Source organism: Parasteatoda tepidariorum, chromosome X1, assembly GCF_043381705.1.
Source record: "Parasteatoda tepidariorum isolate YZ-2023 chromosome X1, CAS_Ptep_4.0, whole genome shotgun sequence".
Taxonomy (NCBI): domain Eukaryota; kingdom Metazoa; phylum Arthropoda; class Arachnida; order Araneae; family Theridiidae; genus Parasteatoda; species Parasteatoda tepidariorum.
In genome coordinates this window covers 30,056,508-30,078,665 of record NC_092214.1, presented here as the reverse complement: position 1 = coordinate 30,078,665, position 22,158 = coordinate 30,056,508, and the positions used below count along the sequence as shown (strand labels likewise).

Below are 22,158 nucleotides of genomic sequence, written 5' to 3'. Positions count from 1 at the left end.
ATCATACCTAGTATATTTATCGACAAAACGTTTTGATTACGTTACTTTTCATCACACAAGCAGTGACTAATTTCCTTTTTGATGATGCTGCGTTTATATGTTCAAATTTAATTGTATTAATTTTGTACAGTGACAAATGCATTTCTGAAGTAGTAGTAGTAGTTTATTTACGTCGCACTAGAGCTGCATAATGGGCTATTGGCGACGGCCAGGGAAACATCCCGGAGGATGATCTGAAGACATGCCATCGCAATTTCGATCATCTGCAGAGGGGATGACACCCCCGCTTCGGTAGTCCGATGACCTGCACGCGAAATCGGGCACTTTATGGTAGAACAGTTTAACGAGGATCAATACAGCACACCTTCAGTCCCTACGCAGACTAATCCAAGTGGTCACCCACCCGCAGACAGTGATGCTTGACTTCGGTGATCTGCTGGGAACCGTGTCTTAACGATCAGTCCACTGTGGGACTTTCTGAAGTAACAATTGCTTTCCTGATGATGCTTGGTTTTACAAATGCAACATTCCGTATTTGAAAAAGCATTTTTTTTTCTGTTAAAATAAATTGTTGTTATATAGAGAAAAAATAGTAATTATACCACAATTTGCATTTAAATCAAATTATGCTTTCAAGTTTCGGCAGTAAATGGAATATTGTGGTATCTGGACTTTTTCAATAAATGGTAGGTTTTCTTCAATTTAGGCAAAACTTCTTTTTAGATTCTTACTTTAAGAAAACTGTTGCTTAAGTAATTATATCTCTTGTCAATGTAATTGATGCGCTAGTCAATGCAAAAAGTGCTAAATGCTTAAAAACACTTAAAGGGATGCTTCAGAAAATTTCACACCTAAAAGCATCCGTAGGTACAGCAGTAGCCAGTTTGATTCGGCATGTAAACAAAAGAAAATTTTAAGATAACAATACATAATGTTTACTAATTAGAAAAGATTTATATTTAGTTATGGCTCCATTATCTTTTCTAAAACAGTAAATACATTTGAACACTTATCTGTACATTTGCTTTTACATCTTTGGGACAATAGATAGAAAGTATTTTTAAAAAATCCATAGAAATCTATTCACATTGCCATTGAGTCAATAATTGAATTTCCTTTATTCTTACATGACAAAGATAAAATGTATTTCAAAGAAATATTTATGAAAAAATGATTTGGAAAAACTAAATAAAAGTTTTAAAAAAATTCAAACAAATCACTAAGTTAACTAAAAAAAGCATAAGAACAAGATGCAACAAAATTAATTATTTTAAAATCATTCCCAAATAATTTTGAATCATAACATAAATTAAGAATTTTAAAAATAATGGAATTTTAACATAATAATTTAATATTACCCTATTTAAAAGCAAGAGCTCATAATATAAATACCATAGACATAACAATTGCTTAAGGTTATGATGCTATGAAACATATGCTAAGATGCCAACAACTATGGATTTTCTGTAGCATTTCATTTTTATATTTACTGTAATAATGAATCTTATAAATTTCTTTTTAATTCTTGGATCTTTAAATTTAATATGATTTTAACTAATACTAAAAGCAAATAAATCAATCTTATATATAAGAGCAAGTTATAAAAAAGAAAATGAGTGCAAGTCATAACAATTGTGAATAGTTAATTTTATGGACAATTTATGGCATTTCAATTTCTCTTTCACTACCACTAGGTAAATAGTTTCTTGGAAAGAGTAAAAGTTAGCAAGTCTGCACACACAGTCAATTTTAACTTTACTATAACTTTAAATTAAAAACCAAAACAGCAAGGTCACAAAGATGATTGTGGCAATAAATTATATTACAACATTTATATAACTAAATTAATATATGCTTGCTTTTTATGAATCATGAAAAATTTTTTGAAAAGAAATAGAAAGTTTTACCATATCACATGAATCTTGGTATTTTCATACCATGAACTTATATAATTTTATTTTGAAAGATAAACTAGTTCTTTTTTAAATTTTAATATCAGAGAAAAACAACACACTAAAGGAATCAACAAAATTAAATTTTATTAAATATATGAGAAAAAAATAATATAGTACAATTATACATAAATTTACAATTTCCGTATAGATATAAGTTATATTAGAATTTTACACAAATATAGAATGATATATAAGGCAGTCAAAAAAAAAGTTTTGGCATTCCTAAACTGTTTTTAATCCATCACACTTGCATTTCTTTTTCATTTCTTTCACTAGATGAACAATGTGATCTTTAAGGAAGTCAATTCTCTCATTTTTTGCAACTAGTTGCTTCTGAAGCTTTATAATCTTCTCTATTAACATCTCTTTATCTATTCCAGGTAAATCATTATCGATTTTCTATTATAAAAAAAATATTTTTATTATTCAGCAGCTCCTTACAAAAAAAAAAAAATACAAGAATGGAGAAGTGTCAAGCAGTAGGAAAACATTTGTACCTAGGAATATCATTTCAAGAACAGATAAATTTTTTTTATCAAATTTAACTACCCTTCAGTAACAAACAAATATACTTTAAAACAATCACTACAAGATATTTGATAGAAAATCATTGTTAAATATATCATTATAGTAGAGTTTGACTCATTATTTTTTTTTAATTATAATTATTATTAACAAGAAATTAGAAGCAAAAAAAAAATTAGTGTAAGCCCCACTATTTATGCATGTTGTGATATGAAAATAGAATGACAATAACACACTATAAAATGAACTTTCAAAAAATGTAATTTTATCTACTAATCTCCTATCTGTACAAATCTATACATAAAATCTTCAAACTAAATATTTATTTAGAAAATTTTGTTTAATTGGTTGATATGCTCCTACTTGTCATGCTGAAATGTGCTTAACACATTTCCTGGCATTTAAAAACTAATTATTATCTTATTTTATCCCTTTTACAATAAAAAATAATCATTAACATAACTGGTAATCTTTTCTTACAACAACCTTGAATCAAATATGGAATTCCTTTCCTTGGTTAAAATTATTCTAAGGTAACATCTTAGAATAATAAAATAATGACACACTTACAATTGTATTTTTGATAACTTGATGGATGAAGGTGTCCTATAGAGCTTGCCTCTGCAGCCACACCCTCCAAGCCATTTTCAAAATCTATTAGTAGTAATATTTAGATTAAAAATGAAGATTAATTTTACTTTGATTTATTATTTATCAGTTTCTGATTTGTCAGTAAATTAGTTAAGCTTCATCACTTAAAATGAATGGACAAAGGGATAATAATAATTTCCTACAATAATTCATCAACATATTTCTTCAAGCACTGTTTCCCAAGAATAACCAATTTTTCTTCAAGAAATAATAATTTAAACATCTTTAACAACAAAACATTCTTCATACTACTATATTCTTAATTCTTAGGCATAAATAAGTTTATATACTATTTTAAGTATATTTTTATCAGCATTGTTGTGTTACCATTTAATCAATACATCAGTGTAAATTCAGAATGGTTAAAACAGAATTGGAGAATGTGCAATTTGGTCAATTACTTGGCTTTTACAAAAGAAAGTCAAAACTAGCCAAGCCATGGAAGGTAAAGACGCTCTGCTCTTTATGTAATACTAGTCAGATGACCACATGATATCAATTAAAAAATTTCTAGCTATTTATGCTAGTCATAATGTAAATAGGTTAAATAGAACTAGCCTTAAATCTTTAAGCCTTAAATAACTTTAAAGTTAATAAGTTTTTATTACAACATATAAGAAAGTATAACTTGCACATACTTTTTACTGTCATTAAAATAATAAATAATTTTTCTGATCATTTTGTTTGAGTTTCTTTTCTAAATTTGTTATTTGCATTTCATGTATTTTCCTGGACTTCTATACAAAACCATCGGGTACTGAGGGAGTTAATTTAGGCATTTGCTTCTCCCTCAATTAGATATGGTTTTGTTTTTGGCTACCGGGCCGGTACCCCCTGAAAACGTCGGCTTCGGTGGTCATATTTTTATTTCCTTCGTTTCCATTATTGCTACTTTTTTGAAATTTCTGCTGCTTTTTAGCACGTTTTTTTTTCAAAGAAGTTTTATCTATTTAGAATTATAAATATTTGTGTTTTCTTTTAGTACCAATTACTTTAGATGCAGTCCCACCCACCTCAATATGGGCCTGCCTAATCTTCTAACTCCTACTGGCTTAGCAAGAAAGATTTTTTTTGTCGTTCTATTATCATTCATCCTTAAAATATGTCTGGCCTATTTCATACCTTGGACCTTAATATACTTCAGAATGTCTGTTTCTCTGAATAACCCGTAATGTTCAGAGCTAGCTCTCCACCAAAATTTTCTGGTTGATACGAATTCCACATCTGTCTTGCACCAACCACAGTTCTGATGCAAAAGTATCCTCAGTGATCATAGGTTAGAGTCCCCTTGCTGTCAGCTAGCCGTGGGAGGTTCCTTCTTTTTCCTCTTTGCAACGCAAATGTGGGTTAGTTCCATCAAAAAATCCTGCACGAAGGCAATTTCTCATAATACTTGATCCAGGAGTTTCCTTGTCTTCCGGATTGGTTTCAAAATTTCAAGGCTACAGAGTTGAATATTAGTAATCGTAAACCAAGAAAAAAAAATTGGGTCAGCTGTTCAACTATGTTTATAAAAAAATTACCTTTAAATTGACACTGTACATGTATTTGTAAAGGTAGTAAAATATAACATGATTTTTCGTGCCAGTATTTTGAATGTCCGGCAGCATTAAGTTTAGAATAAAAAAAGCAACTTGTTTAGTATTGAATTTATTTAAACTAATAGGCAAATACATCTCCTGCATCTTGCAGAGGGAGGGGGGTTTGAATTATTGTTAGATCAAATAAACTCTTTTGGATATATTTTAAAACTTTCTATCGTTTCATGTGATTTTTCAAATCAAGAAATAAAGAAAAAATGACGCATTTGGAAAAATTAATTCACATATGAAAAAACAAAAAGCATAAATATTTATAAAAATTACTTCATTTGATGAAGGCTTTTCATTTAATGACTGAGATGAAGATGAAGGGTACATTGCACTTGCTTTATGCTCATTAGAGCTCATCACATCTAAGGATGCAGCAGAGCTTGCTCTAGAACCCAAACTACTAGTTTCAGTTCTAATACCATTACGAATGTCTACCCCATCTAACCTTCTTTTACATTCTTGAAGTTCTCTAGAAAGTTCCTAACGTCAAATATATCAACATGAGTAATCATACCAACATATATTAAAATAAACTATCATTCACATACACTACTTAATCCTTAACACAATGCTAGATATCACATGTCAGAAAAATTAAAAATAAAAAAAACTATGATTCTTCAAGCCTGCTTTCGTGAGGCAATGACAACTCCCAGCCTAACAGAGGTGTGTAATAATTAGCTCTTAAAGGCATATGGTTATTCTTTCCAATACAGTAAACTCCCGATTATCCAAGGAATTAAGTTGCCTACCTAGCGAGGATAAGCAAATTCGTGGACAATCTGCAAATCAATTAAAAATAACACACATCAATTTTTTTAATAAAAATTATACAATCTTTTATTATCTATTATTAGCAGTTTTCTTAACATTTTCTTTTTTTACATTTTTTTTTAATTGCTGTATGAAAAAGTCAACTTTAAACTTTTTTTGTTTCTTGGTGCTAGAAAGGCAGGAGACTACAATAAAACAGGCACAAGCAGATTTTTAACTTAGGAGTTCATACACTATTGAAAAAAGAAGGCACAAAACAATGTTCAAAACATGTGAATTAGTTCTTATAAAAAGTCACTGTGTATGCATGATTTTTAGAAACTCTTATCAGTAACAAAGCTAAAACTAAATAATAGAATTCACTAAATTCACAGAATTAACTAAATTCAGAATTGTTGTTGTCACAACAATTCTGAAATCCTGCATATGGCTGCTAAGTTATTCAAACCTCTGATTCATTCTTTTCTTCATTCATTCCAGGGGTATAAACGTATCAGGGGTTGTATGGGACCATACTCATTTGTTAGTTAACTGTTTCAAAACTGATAAGAGTTCCAAGAATGTGTTACATGTTACAAAAATAAATGACTGAGGATAATTCATTCTTATTCATCATATAAAAGCAAGACAGAAAAAACCATGTTTCTTTCCTTGCTATCTATTAATTGAAATTTGAACTTCATTCTGCATTTGTAGTTCATCAGCTGTAAACCCTAATTCACATTATCTTGCTATTTATGAATATCTCTCCATTTTCACCCTTTCAATTCTCATTTTTATTCAGGTATTGCACTTGAAGTTGCAATGTTTAAAAGCAGACACACTATTTGATTAATTGTAAACACCTGGGCTACAAACATGAATGTTTGTTAGTATGTTGTTTTCAAAACTCTTAAATAGTTCCATTTTTATGAATTTATTAATCTTCAATTTTAAAGGCTAAGTTGTTTATTATTGCAAAAAAAAGTCAAGTGCAAATAAATCAACCTTGGAAAATCTGGAGTTTACTGTACTAGGAAAACTGAACTTCTTGATTTCACTAATAGTTTTTATTTAACAAAACTTTTTTAGGCTAGGGCTAACAGATTTCTGCTTTACCTACCTTGTTTACTGCCACTGTGTAAATAGCAGGCTAAGTAAAATTATATTTTTATAGTAATACATATTATTAAGTTTTGAATAGTTTTAATCCCAAAATAATTAAAGACTGATATTTTTCAGACATTAACTTGGGCTTTCATAAGCAAAACTACATCTACTTTATATAAAATTATAACTAATACACTTTTCAATGCAATTTTATCTAATTAGTACAATTAAAACAAGTTTATTATAAAGTTATGAATAATATGCAGATTTTGTAAAGGTTGGTGGTATTGATTATATAACTTAGATTAGAGAAACTGTCTGAAACACAAGAAATTTTTACTAATGTACAGTGTGCGAAAAGGGAAAAATAGGAACCACTCTGAGTAACTCTTGATATAATAATCAGGTCTTCACGTTTTAAGGCACAATTTTAATGGTTCAATGAGTTGACCTCAAATATACTAATTGAATAGTGCAGACGATAATTTACGTTACAAAAGCAGACACAAAAACATATTTTCTCGAAATGAACAGCTTTTTTTCAATGAATTCGGATTTCTAACTCCCAAAATATACGGCAATATAACTGCAATCTGAGAAACATGGTCCCAATAGTTTGGTCAGGAGAGCAATCCAAAGTGTGGACGTTAATTTTATTTTTTGCATATTTCGCCCTATCACAAGAACTTTTTAAGCGAATCAAAAAAACTTGCACACAATTAGGAAATTTGTTCATAAAAACATTATTCCACGCAAAAAATAAATTTTAACAAATATTTATCATTTTATTGAACAATAGTTGAAAATTTTTGAATTGTAAGGTACATAATTTTTTACATCATTTTAAAGTATGCAATCTTACAAGGAAAAATACAAAATTTAAGCAAGTTCAGTTGAATAGTTCCTGAGAAATCGAATTTTAAAGAGGTCATATATTTAAAATTTGATTTCTCGAGAACTATTCTAACAAATTTGTTTAAATTTTGTATTTTACCATGAAAAATTCTAAAATGCCATAAAAATTTTATGCTTTAGAATTCAACATTTTTTTGACTATTATTACATAAATAACAAAAAATAATAAAGATGTACTAAGATTTATTCTTTTTCATGGAACTATCTTTGGATAAACAAATTTTATAATTGTGTGCAAAACTTTTTCAATTTACTTAAAAAGTTCATGATATGTAGTGAAATACGCAAAAAATAACATTAAGGAGTCAAAACTTTGGACTGCTCTCCTGACCAAACTATTGGGACCATATTTTCCAGATTTTGGCTACCCCCTATATTTTGGGAGTTAGAAATCCAAATCCATTGAAAAAAAGGTATGTTTCTGTGTCTGTTATCGTAACTTAATATATCATCTGCACTAATTAATTAGCTTATTTGAGGTCACTCCCTTGAACCATTAAGAATGAGTGCTAGAATGTGAAGGTTAGATCATTAGATCAAAAGTTATACAGAGTGGTCCTCTTTTTTTCTTTTGGTGCACTGTACACCACGTTTTAAAGTTTATTAGAACAATTTTATACAACTTTTGTGAAGAAAATTTTTTAATCAATGTATAAGTATTAGCCACTCATGTTCAAAGCTTAATAGAATTAAATAAATGTAGTCCATTGTGTTGCACTTAATATTTTTTGTGTGTTGATGTAAAGTGTTTTTGTCAATCTGTTAAAAGTGTTCTTGTTAACCGTTAAAAGTGTTCTGTTAACTGTTAAAAGTGCTCTTGTTAACTGTTAAAAGTGTTCTTGTTAACTGTTAAAAGTGTTCCTGTTGTAAAGTGCTCTTGTTAACTGTAACTTACATTAATATAAAGGTTATTCAAATCTAATAATTCAGACTACTTAGCACAATATGTAATATAATATATTAGTCTAAAAAGTTAACAACAGCATAATTCATAAGAGACTTATTGGGAGCAAAAAGTCAAAGATCATTCCTTCTTTATTATTTTTACATCAGTAATAGTGATGTTTTCCTTATTAGTAAATTTATTAACTACAATTCCACAAATTAATTTTTATTTAATTTTGAATAATAAATCAAAGAGCAGTCTTTTAAATAAAATGTGTCAAATCTGATCTTTTTAATATTAGAAACTCTAAGTAGGGAATAGAAATTCATTTGAGTGATTTATTATTAAACTATTACCAATAATTATTTTGAGAATGTGGTTTGAAATAAATTGAATAAAAAAAAACTATTTTGATTACAATTGAAAAACATACATACATAAAACAAAATAAAGATTTTAAAACAAAATTAAAACTGAACACCTGAACGATAAGTAAAGCCCAATAAACAACTTTTTTTAAAACAAATTTCTTGTATTTGTACATTAAAATACAAATTCTACTAAAGTGTAATATCACTAGCTGAAAACTCTGGAAAAAAAAGTTTTTCCTTATAATGCAAAATAAATTAAGCATAGTATTAAATAAATTTTTTTTAAATAAAAACATCAAAAAAATTTATGATTTCAAAGGTTTCTTGAAATACCTTAATACTGGCAAGATGTCGTCGTTTTAGAACTCTATTTTCATTTTCAGATTCATCCAACTTCATACTAAGCTTTTCAACTAAATTTAACACACAAAAAGTAAAATGAAAAATAATGCGATAGTAAAATAAAAAAATTTAAAAAATACAAAAAATAAGAAAAACTAAGAAATTAAATTCAGCATAAAATTTTAAATGTTTCATGAGTTTAAATTTAAATACTTAAATCAGACTTAAAATGTTTATCTGTAACTTTAAATGATCATTGTATTAATAAAATGTACAACAAATACTTGCTTCATAAACAGTTTTTTTTTTCTATCTGTATGGATCATATCTCAATTTAAAAACTTCCATGGGCTTAAATGGCATAATTGTCCTTCTATCTTAAAAGCAGAAAAACTAACTTTTCTTTTATTTGTTACCAAACATTAAATAATAATAATGCAATTGCTCTTTAAACAATCTAATGATTAGCAGAAACTTTGATTGGAAGGTTTTAAATTTGGAAGTCATAGTTAATACAGGTACTTAGAACAATTCAAACAAAAATAAAAAACTCTCATTTAGTTCTACAAGCATTGAACTTCGAAACTTACACAATGAATAATTGCTGTCATTGAAAAAAATATGCATAGATCAAAAATTTAAAAAAAATTTTAATACAGCTGACTCAAAACTCTTTAAAAAACCAAATTTTGTAATATAACACCATTATTTAGCCTATTTCATTTCTTTAGAATTAAGAAATTAAAAAATATAATTTTATAAGGGGAAAAAAAGGAGAACAACTTTATTTGCAATAAAATCACTCTCTTCTCTAAAATTAAATATAGTAAAATACAATCAAGCCTCTTTTACACAAAATCAGTGGAATTATCATAATTATTTCATGTTAACCAAATTTCGTACATCAAGAAATGCGTCATGAAGACAATTTATTATGTATTATTAATACATGTTATGGGGGTTCCGCGTTCGGCTGACCACCTGACCGGAACATATGCTCCTGCACCCCAGAGCCCAAGGTCAAGAAAACTGAGATGGGCACAGTCGGCCTTGGCCCTCTTAATGGGCTGTCGTGCCACTGAGTGTTAGTTAGTTAATACATGTTATGTACTACGTTAACGTATGCAAACAATACTATTATGAGCCAAACAAATTAAAATAAGCAAGCATAAAAGTTTTAATTATTTTATTTTTACTACTTTATTTATTTAACTATCTGCTACTTCTAACAAAGGAAGAAAATAGAAATAGCATTCCTCAAAATGAATGATAAGGATTTTATTCACATGCTTATTATCTGTGCTGTGTCCAGTTTCCTTTCATGTTAAGCGATAATCAGTTTGAAAATTTCCTGTTAAATATGTAAAATACATCAATAATTGATTGCTGACTCACTCACGGTACCAAACATGTGTTTCATGTTATGCGATATTTCACGTTAAGTAGCTTCGCGTTAATGAGGTTCACCTGCTTTTACACTAAAATATTTAGAGTGCATGGATTAATTTATCATTGAGCTACCAAGAAAAATTATGAATCCTGAACACAAAATTGATTTAAAAAATAATAAAACTTATTATTAATCAGAATGTTAATTAATAAGTTGCAAAATAGTATTCCTAAAATAATGCAATTGCAAATAATTTCACACTTGAGATTTTGAATACCTTATTTAATTTAGAAGTATTTTAAAAATGGTAGAAAAGTATTTTATTTAGAGTAAAATAATGAATATATTCATTATTATATTATTCTTGCCATTATTATTCTTAACATGTCTGCAAAATGTTTCTTTTACTTTTTCAAATATAAATCAATGACAATATTATGAATTTTATTAAAGAGCATGTAAAGTAAAATTTAAATATAGTAGTTGTAAACAAAATCTAAGATTATCGTACCATTTTTAATTTTTTCTGCTAGCTTTCGTGCTAATAGCTGGCCTTCTTCCTCATGTTCTTTGTGAACTCTTTCTGCTTCAGATACCTATACAAAACAAGAGAATATAAAATTTTGGAAAAAAGAAATATTAAGGAACATTTATAAAACATACATTTATTTTATTGTTGTATCATTTTTCTGCTGTTATTAATTTTGTAAGTTTATGCTTTTTGAAGACAGCTAAAAACAAAATAATAAGCATCAAATATAGCTTACAGACTGTAAGTATTTTTCTTGATAATCAGCAAGTTGTTGCTTGACTTCAGCTAATTCTTCTTCTAGTGCTTGAGCCTATTCAATAAAGAAAAAGTAATGAAGTATATCAATAGATCAATGATAATAGCACATCTTATAAAGCTAAATGTAAAATTTGAATAATTTACAGTTAATTATCAAACACACAGAAATTTTCCAAGGCCTAATATTCTTCTTGACATAGAAAATATGTATTTTAAAGGGACTTTTCACAAAGAATTATTAACTATTGATCGTATAAATAATAAACACAAAGATAATTATAAACTAATTACACTTTTATAAATAAAAAATATAAAATCTATCTGTTTCAAAGTCTGTCAGGCTTCATCATAGTTTCGGTCAGATAAATGATATGACGCCCAATGCAAAACTTGTAAAGCAAACTATTGCAGTGCATATTGTAATCTTGTTTGCTTGTGTCTAAAATTATAATTGACACTACGATGAGAAGGAAAAAAGAGGTTAGAGCTCTTTAATGGTAATGCACAACTACTACTAATTTATTAATAGAGAAAGAATAAAAATTTTGAATAAGAAAAATTATAAGAAAAATAAGATATATAATTTAATGAAAGACTCATAAGGCAATATTTTCTTAGACAAAGATATTAATAGTAACATAAAATTAAAATTTGTACTTATTTGAAAAATTGAATGAAGAGATTCCATTTTTATGTTTTAAATTCCAAATTATCACCTTAATTTCCAACAAACTATAAGCAGACTGCAGTTTAACATTTGTGTCTGTGACACCTTCAGTAAACTTTAAAAGTTCTCCCTCCTTTACATGGCAAGCATTCATATCAGCTTGTAGTTCAGCATTTGTTGAACGAAGTCTCTCAACTTCTTTCAAGCTTGCATTTGATTTCTCTTTTTCTCTAGAAATTTAAAAACATAAATGTATGAAATTAGAAATAACAAAAAATGAAATATTTTTAACAAAAACTTTTTTGAAATAAAAACATTAAATTAAAAAAAATTTCTCATTTATAAACAATGCCAACTGTCACGAAAAATTTTGGAGTAAGAATAAAAAATAAGCAAATTAGTACCTTTCTAACTGTAGCTGTAAAGTCTCCATTTCAGCCAGATGAGCAGTTAAATCAACAACTTCTTGTTTTAATATATTTTGAGAATCTTTAAGTTTACTTAAATTTTGCTCATACTCCAGTCTCTGTTTTTCTAAATTATGAATCTAAATACAAAATTCCAAGAGTAAGTAATTTAAAACAAAAATTAAGGTAGTTTAAAAATATTGATTGATGTTGTTTGAAGATAACTTTTTTAAGAAGCAGTAGTATTACAAATAACAAATTTTTTCACCAAATAGAAACTAAATACAGCGAAACCTCGGTTAAGCGAACTTTCTTGGGACCGAAAAAATTTTCAGTTTATGAGAGTTTTTCATTTACAGGCAGGGTATCCTAGTTAACAAGTTTAACGCCAAAAACTCTTTTCAGAATACTTTCAAATATATAGAAATAATTAAATAATCTACAATATCCATCTAGAAGGATATTTATTTAAACTTCAAAAAATATTTTTTCTATATACAAAGAATATATGAAAAAGTTTGATATAAATACATAATTCTAGATGTAGCTACAAAAAAAATGAATTTTCCTATTAACACAGATGTTCGAGTTGGTCATATGATACCGAATAGGAGATTTTAGTCCTCAGTCGGTTTCAATTATTAGGTTTACACTTCCTATCACTTGATTACACTACCTATCAATGTATGCCTGTAAGACATGAGGACCTATGGAGTTAGTTATTCACAATTGATCATCCATCAAAAGTCTGAAATAAATGTTTCCTTTATATCAACAACTCAAAGATTATATTTCTGTTCCTTTTTTTACCCCAGCTGTGCTAAATATAGTCTTCAAATTGATAAGAAAATGAAAGAAATTTTCAGAGGGGAAAAAGCATTGAGAGCATTTAAGACTTCATTTTAACTTGAGGGGTCTCATAACTTGCATTATACTGATGAAAAGATCAAAAGATGGTGATGTCGGAATTATTTGACAAGAGCAGTATCATTTTTTCTCTTTTCCTAGCAAATATAAGGCAAGGTGGCAGGAGAAAGATTGATTCCCTAATAGTGAAATAGCTTAACAACATTTATGGTTATGGATAAGGCAAAAAATTTACAGGCTTTAAAAATGGTGAAAAGTTACTTTTTTTTTCTTGCAAGCTAAAGCAGAAAGTTTTTTTTTTTTTCAAATTTAGAAAAAGTAGTGTCCGGCTTAAAGAGATATACAATAACATTTCAGGGCAAATATTACTGTCCGTTTCCGGTTACACGAGTGCCCGCTATGCAGAAAATGTACATAACGGTTTATTCATAAAAAATCCATGGGGAATTAAAAATATGTCCACATTGAGAGGCATCTGTTTAGGAGGAATGTCCATAACAGGAGGTTTCACTGTATCTTTATTATGATATCAATATAGAATGAACAATTAACATACTAGATATAAAAAACTTCTAAATAAAAACAAAAAAATATGATAATTGTTTCTGATGAAAGAAATAACAAAAATGTAGTGCACTAAGCATTTAGAAAGAATCAGCATAAGTTATAAAATTTAATACAAGAAATAAACCAGTCACTCAATCTTCCCTTAATTATAGCTGGTAAAAAATAGATATGCATAACTTGAATATTGCACTCACTTTTAGAGTAAGAGAACTATTTTCTTCCATAGTTGATCTTTGTTTCTTTTTTAAAGCTTCTAATTCTTGTCTCAACAGCTGGTAAACCTAAGTAAAAATATTAGTAAAAATTTAAATTTTTTTTCAAAAAGTTAAACATTGAGAAAAATGTATTATAAGAAAAATTATAGATGACTGAAAAAAATGACAAAACTAATGAGAAAAAGTAGAAATATTCAAGATCAAAATTACAGGTTTTGTAGTCAATGAAAAAGAAGAACAAAAAATCTAATCTTAATGCTATCAATAATAATAAAAATAATCAATTTACAACTTCAAATGCAAAATGCTAAAAACAAATAAATTTTTTTAAAATAATTAATTTAATCTTTCTTTATCGCAAAAATTAATAAGAAAGAGAGATAAAAAGAGAAAATTTAAATATAATGACATACCAAATTAATGTTACCTTCAAATTTATACAGATATTAAAAAAAAATTATTTTAAAAAAATGCTAAACTAACACAAGAACATTTTGTCATGTAGGGATACATGTATACAATTATAAAAAAAAAATTAATTGAAGAAATCAATAGCTCAACTATTTAAGAACATAAATTTTTTAACATTATATTGAAAATCCAAAAATTAACAATAAAATGTTGAATACTGCAGTAGTTCCTAAACTTTTTGTGTCAGAGAACCCTTTAAGACAGAAATCTTTCTTCAGAAACCAAAACCTGCAATACTTATTAACTAAAGTAAATATTTATTATAAAAATAATATCTCGAGTAATTTACTTCAATGATCTTTGATCCACGTGTTTCGAAAACGACAAGCATTTCAGGTGAATAAATTTTTTACCTAATACAAGTTTTTTCAATAACATAAACAAAAAGTGAACCATGAAAGAAAGGTAACTGGTAAGTAAAATGTATGTAAAGGAAAGTATTGGAAAGGCAAAAGGTATTTTAATAAGGAAGGAGGAAAGACAATCATTCAAACTTTGAATCAAATTTACAGAGAGCAAAATTTTGATATAAAAAAAAAAATTTATATGCACAAAAAAACCTTTGCAAAACATTGACACAAAAATTTAAGAAACAAACATTCAAGTAAAAAAATTTTTAAATATGAGATGCGTTACCTGCTCTTGGTCACACTTTTCTTGTTTTTGTACTTCCAACTCAGTTTGCTTTTGTTTAAGTTGGCAATCAAGTTTAACAGATTTTGTTTCTTCTCCTTCCTGATAACATTTTATCATTTCTTGACAATCCCTACGAACTTGCTCAGCTTCTTCCTTCATCTCATTCAATCTTTGAGTTACATGATCTAATTTTGCTTGAGTTTCCTTCAAAATAATTTGGATTAAAAAGTTTAACTATAAGGCAAGGAAAAATATTAATCATTAAACATAACATTCAAAATAGAATACAGAATTGTTCTTAAAAATTATTTCAGTAGCATCACTTTCAAATGAATTAAATTGGAAATTTGCTTAGAAAATATTACTTTTTAACGTTTTCTCAGTTTATTGCACATTTTTAACTTTTTTAAAAAAAAATGTGTTTTTCGTTTTTTTTTTACTAAAAAAAAAAGAAGAAACTTTTTACTAAGTTCAAACTATTTTTTATAATACATTAACATTGAAAAAAAATAATAGTTTAACTGCATGCAATTTTCTAATAGATAAAACAAAAATTAATGCTAAGAATTAAGCTAGTTGGACACAGATATAAAATTATTTTTATCTTCTATATACATTGTGCTCAAGCACAACATGGTATAACTGAACATAAGGAAAATAAATTCATACTAATGTCATTATCATGATGTTGCTATTTTGGGTAATGGCTATGACAATTTTTAAAAATTTATTTCTTTCTTTTTTAATAAAACTTACACCACTTTTATTTTATTATATTTAAGTAAGTTAAACTATCATAATATGTGATCTATTATGTATTGGCGTAATAGCTCAATGATAAATATCACAACATTATTTAAATAATACCATTAGCACTTACACTCAATTAGAAACCTTTGTCTTAAGAAATTGATATTCAAAACTGTTTTCAAAATTTTTAACAAAGAAAAAGAACAAAGAATGTCTCAAGTTTATGAAAGTGTTTATTTAAACACTTTCAGTACCAATCTTGTGCAAACCTGGATTACATAATGAGTAGCAAGTCACTTATTCATGCAGGAAGAGATCTCAACATTTATGCAACCCTTTACATAGTGGAAAAATAACTACAACTTAACACACTTAATCAACACACTTAAACACATAATCATGATTTTAATACTGAAAACTGTTCTTACAATGTTTTGTCATTCTGTTAAACATAGTGTTTTTGAATAGCATATTGCATTTGCCTGCATTTTGTTTTCATAGGCAATGCCTATGAAAAAAATTTCTTACGATTTAGCTACCTTTAGTACATAAAGGATATTTGCAATTTAGGTATTTAGTTGTATTTATTATTCAGTATTTAGTTGATTTAAAGCTTAGTATCTTTATTTTTTTATATTGTTCATTACTTAACACTGTTCAAGCTTGAAATTGTTTACGATGAATATTAAATTCTCCTTTACCAGTTTTAATGACAAGAACTCAAATTTTTTTTTTCCTTAACAGAGAAAAAATATTTGTTCAACACTCTCTTTCATATTCATGTTCAATTAAGTAAGAAAATGTCTTTCTCCGGCCTTTACAGCCTCACTGCTGTCAAGCTAAAAATAAAAATGCATACATAGCTTACACAAAGACTTTACTGATGTCAATGATAACTGTACATGTCAATCAGTTAAGGTAATATAATAGAGAATAACATCATCCAACATAAAATTTTTCCACTTTTTCAAACAGAGATAACAAAATTAAGAATTAAAAACCACCTAATAAAAATCCCGTTCACTGAATAATAGGACATTAATACTAAAAGGCATTTCTATAACATTTGCGATTTTCTGAAATTAGACTTTAGACTTATTAAAAAATTAAGTTCGGTGAATCTACTATAGTATATGTAATTAGTATATAATAACATCTATCTAGAAATAAGGTGATAATAAAAGAATTGTTAAAAACTTTGTCTAACAACTAAAATTCCCTAAACAAACACTAACAATTATAGGAAGACACATAAAAATAATTATGATGCATTCCTTGGGATACAAAATAAAGGTAAGCGGCATTCCCTGGGATGCATAATAAATGTTATGATGCATCAATAAATGTCATGATGCATCCCCTGGGATACATAATATAAGTTATGAATCGTCTCCTGGGATGCACAATTCTACAATGCCAGGTTTTTTTTCACAAAAACTTTGTGCTAGCAAATAAGGTAGTAAGATATGATGGCAAATATAATTAAACCAATCTATAAAAATAAATAAAGAGGAACAAAATTTCTTTTTCATCTAATTAAAAGTCTTTTCCTGATTTGAAATTCTTCATGTTTTTCAATAAACAGAATAAAAATATGCATAAAAGTGCATATTTATAAATGAATAAAGAGGTAGAGAATTTATCCTCTGCTACACATTGCAAATATTTTCTTTTCTTTTAAATATTGGAAATTTTTACTTCCCACCTATCCCTAAGTTTTTTATTTTTCAAAACTTCATTTGCACAGTACCAATTTATTTCCTTTCAATTTCGAATTTGGAATTTTTAATGATTTAGAGTTTTTAAAACTTCAGCCAGTGCTTATTTGAATTCTTGAAAATTTTATTTTTAACATTTATATATAAGAGCTAAATGATTAAAATTGAGAATATTTTACATTTTTATTTTTTACTGAATTAATATTTTATTATTTTTTACAGAGTTTTTTTCAGTCAATATATTTTCTTGTTTTGTTATTCATGTTTATGATAGTTTATTTCATAATGTTGCAGATTAATACAGCCTTCTGCTTCTGGAAAAAAATATAGATGTGAAAGATGAATACTAATTCAAGAAACAGAAAATGTGAAGACAAATTGATTACAGATAAGAGGGCTGTCTCAAAGAAAATGAAGTCAAACTAGATAAGTCAATAAAAGAAAAATTAAAGTAAATCTCCTTATAGAACTGATCAAATAAACAAGCTTACTCAAAATTTAACAGATGAAATAGTTGCTACAATCAAGTTTTTAATTTTCATTCTAAATCTGTTAAAACTCAATTGTAATATTTTTCATTAGAAATAAATACAAACAAAAACTTATTGAAAATAATGTATTATTTTATTATATTTCCTAATGGCAGAGGTGATTGTGGGCCCAACTCAAAAACCCTGAAAATTTCTTGAGTAAAATCATTCAAAAAATTAATATCTTTATAAATTTAAATCATTGAAATTTTCAAAACATGATCTTCTAAATGAATTATATGCAGCATAATTTAAATGAATAGTTATGTGTAAGTTTACTTTTATCTCTAATCACATTTATTATTCTAAGAGAAAAAATATTTACAAATGAAAGAGATGCCAAGTATAAATTCCAATTCTAATATTTTTAAATAAAACATACAAGAATTTTAATATATATATGTGATCGATGATTTCTTGAAACTTCTGGACTTTGGATTTCCGGAAACTTTCGGATCGCACTTAGCGAAAAATCCGGAAATCAGGATTTTTTTCCGGAGCACAATCACCCCTGTAATGGAAACTCAATCATTTCATATAACTTACTCATTTTTAAAATTCTTCTGCATAAGTAACATAATATTTAGCTTTCAGCGATGCTTGTTTTTATATCCTACCTTAGTGAAGTGTTGTTTTAAACTATCTAATCAGCATTATGAATTATTGCATATAATAAAGAATATTGTTTGTCTAATCTTTTGAAAAGGTCATCGAACTTCAATATTTTAAAGAATGCTAGTATTTAAATTTTGGTTATAAGTCATGTTAAAATTATTACTCAAACAATTGGTAATCATACTTTTAGCATAATCATAAAATATTTACTTTTTACGCGCATCTTTTAAGTAGATTTATATCATTTCAAATATGAACTAGCCTTCAGTAAAAAAGGTTTCAAAAATTTGGATGTCTTCCATCTAAGAACCTATTCAGGGGCCTGTCCAGGCCAAATTTACTACCGTTTAGTGGTACCTTCACAAATTCAACTTCAGGAAAAACAGTAATTTCACAAAATAATTTTTCTTAAAATTTTACTTTTGTATCCCCTAAAAAACGATAAATCCATATTTTGTGTTAATTTTTAATGTTTTCTTTTAATTTTCACAAAATAGGTACCTCTCAGAAAAACCTAGACAGACTTTTGCTATTGTTTTAAAAGTCTAGAGAAATCAAGGAATAAAATGGGAAAATATAACTAACTAAACAAGGGAAATGGATCTAGAGTATTTTTTGAAGAAAAAGTCATAAATTTATAGTAATATTAAAATAAACTAGGAAAATATTTAAAAGTAAAAATTACCTGGTGAGAATTCATTTCTGTTTTTAAGTTATTTTGCAGCCATTTTATTCGAATCTCTCGAGCATTAAAATCTGAGTTCAGCTTATCAAAATTCTTTTGTACTTTAGCTATTTCAACCATCTAGAGGAATTTGAAGAAGGAAAAAAAAAGAAATAAAAAACATTGTTGTTATGGCATATAAAATCATTTCATACACATTTGAATTCAATTTCAATTTTAGTGGCTGATTTTGTTCAAAAAATATTTCAAAAAAACTTTATGTTTTAATGTTTCTTACATTTAAACTCATTGGTTTAGATATTAAGAATTGAAAACCTTTGTAAGTATTTTTTGTTAAGGGAATAAAAATTAACTAAGAATTATAAATACAGTGGACTCTGTTTTTAAATTGAATATACATAATACAAATTCGCTACAAGTTTTAGAAAATTTTCAGTTAATCCCAATGTTAAATTTTTGAATTGAGAATTATTAAAAATATACCTAGTTTTTAGAGAAAGATGAATTTATTCCTTTAAATGTTTTTAGTTTTCCCCTTATTCAATATCTGTAATTTTCTATACTCATTTCAAACTATCAGCTGAAACTATCACAATTAATATTTATTCACTAAATTTAAAACAGAAACAAGATACATTACTGAATTTCGACTAAAACAAGATTTAAATTAAAAAAATAATCCGATGTAAATATAAAAACTAAAGAATTATGATTAAATTATTACAGTACAGAACCCATTATCCGGAAATCAGAAAACCGGAACAAAATTCGATAAATTTTCGCGCCATTTTTAAAAAAAAATTTTTTTTTCCTCATTAAGATTTTAGGATTTTTTTTTTCTTTTTTGAAAGATGTTTACCTTACCATCATTTAGAAATAATCATTAGTGTATTCCTTCATCGTTTTTTCTTCTTTTTAAGATTATTTCCAAAAAAACATTTTTTTTTGTTGGGTTTAACAATAAACAAACGGCTTTTTGTAGCGATTCAGAAAACCGGAAAAATCAGTTATCCGGAATAGCGATGGTCCCGATCGTTCCGGAAAATCAGTTCCCTACTGTATAAGGTTACAAAATGATTTGCAAACAATAAAAATAAATATCTTGTGATAATAATTCTTATTTCAATATTAAGTTCATTCAAATAGATATAGTATCAAATAACTGTGTTAAATCTCAATCAGCATCGAACAAATTTCAAAACAGATTAATTAAAACATATTTCAATTAAAAATAAAATAAATATAGCACATACTTTACTTTCATGCAAAGCAGACAACCGATTGTTCTCTGAGTTAAGATGTTTTACTTTAGCCATTAAATTATCCCTCTCTTTAGCCAAATCTTTTAACTTTTTATCCATTTCTTGACGTATCTTTTTCTCTTTGATAACTTCTTTCTCACTATTTGCATAACGGATAACCATTGTTTCTTTATCTTTCCGGAGAGTATTACATTCTTTTGATAGCTAAATGAAAAAATGAAGTGCCTTACTATTTTTAAATAAAAGTCATGAATGCAAAGAATGAAGTTAATAATATATAAAAAATATTTTATAATTTCGAACAAGCTCATTTGGATTAAAAATGGTAAGTATAAGGTCAGATGATATGTCTTTCAACTTTAGTGCACTTTCTTGATGAGAGTATTAAACAAATTTATTCTTTGTTTTGAAAATAAGGAAATCGAAGATGCCATAATATCTGAAAATTGTGGAATAAATCTTGCTAAATATTCGCCATTTCAAGTAGCTGTTTTTAGTTCAGTTTTGTTTCCTGGGCTTCTGAAATTTTGTAAGGCTTTTATCTTGTCTTGATCTGCAGTAAAATATATTGAGCAAAAACAAAGACTGATGCTATGTAGAAAAACAAAATGCAATTTACCGAGACACAAAGTGAAACATAGAGCAGAAAAAAACCAAAAATTAAAAACCTAAGCACATCACAGAAAGATAATCAAAAAATTTTACAAGTGTTACCAAACTGACTAGGAAAAATCTCTTAACTTCTAGTATGGCTACAGATTATTACTTTTAACAAAATATGCTAAAAAAAAATTATTAATGAAATAAAAAGAATACCTTTTCAATACTACTTAAGAAATCTGTCCTTGATTCAGATTCAGCTTTCTTAAATGCTACCTCTTGAGCATATAATGCTTTCCTTAACTGTGCTATTTCATTTTCCATCATAGCATTTCGAGCTTCTAATGCCTTAAATATTTCATTCATAGTATTATCTGGTCTGAAAATCAGAAAACTTGATATTTATTTTTAACTTATATAAATTTTATAACAAAAATGAATTTTTAATAATAAAAAAATAACACACATAGATATGAATAAAATTTAAATATTAAATCATATTTAAATAAATCATAATGAGAATAACATTAATTCAAGGAAAAAATGTTAGAAAAAGACTAGACTAGACATTAATTTGAAGGAAAAAATGTTAGAAAAGACTTATTAGATCCCAAGTTTTTCTTTTCTTTTTTTTTTCTTTTGCAGTTAGAAAAGTCTGTTGGGCAACAATCAATATATAGGTGAAAAGAAAAAGAAAATATTATAGTCGATTTTAGATTCACACTCTACTATTATAAATTATACATGCAATATTGATATTATATTCAATGATTTGAACTACCTCAGAAATTCAGAACTTTTATAACCATAACAACATTATTTCTAATAACTAAATAATTTAATTAATTAAAAAAAAATTCTTGCTTCTTTACGGCAAAATAAAAGAAC

General features: G+C 26.9%; 1 protein-coding gene across 2 annotated transcripts in view; it reads right to left on the bottom strand.

Annotated features, from left to right (window-relative positions):
• Positions 1-2,019: 2,019 nt before the first annotated feature.
• LOC107450924 (coiled-coil domain-containing protein 186) overlaps positions 2,020-22,158 on the bottom strand; it is a 28,454-nt gene continuing 8,315 nt past the window's right edge. Inside the window, exons 3-14 of one of the 2 annotated variants that reach the window (XM_016066867.3) lie at positions 21,487-21,649; positions 20,662-20,874; positions 19,409-19,528; positions 15,111-15,314; positions 13,983-14,069; positions 12,352-12,494; positions 11,997-12,177; positions 11,258-11,332; positions 11,002-11,086; positions 9,092-9,171; positions 4,997-5,203; positions 2,020-2,354 (exon numbers count right to left, since the gene is read on the bottom strand). In XM_016066867.3, the coding sequence (XP_015922353.2) occupies positions 2,178-2,354; positions 4,997-5,203; positions 9,092-9,171; positions 11,002-11,086; positions 11,258-11,332; positions 11,997-12,177; positions 12,352-12,494; positions 13,983-14,069; positions 15,111-15,314; positions 19,409-19,528; positions 20,662-20,874; positions 21,487-21,649 (1,735 nt within the window). In that variant the 3' untranslated portion in view covers positions 2,020-2,177. The remainder of the gene's footprint in view (positions 2,355-4,996; positions 5,204-9,091; positions 9,172-11,001; positions 11,087-11,257; positions 11,333-11,996; positions 12,178-12,351; positions 12,495-13,982; positions 14,070-15,110; positions 15,315-19,408; positions 19,529-20,661; positions 20,875-21,486; positions 21,650-22,158) is intronic. The other variant, XM_043043973.2, reaches the window with a different exon arrangement.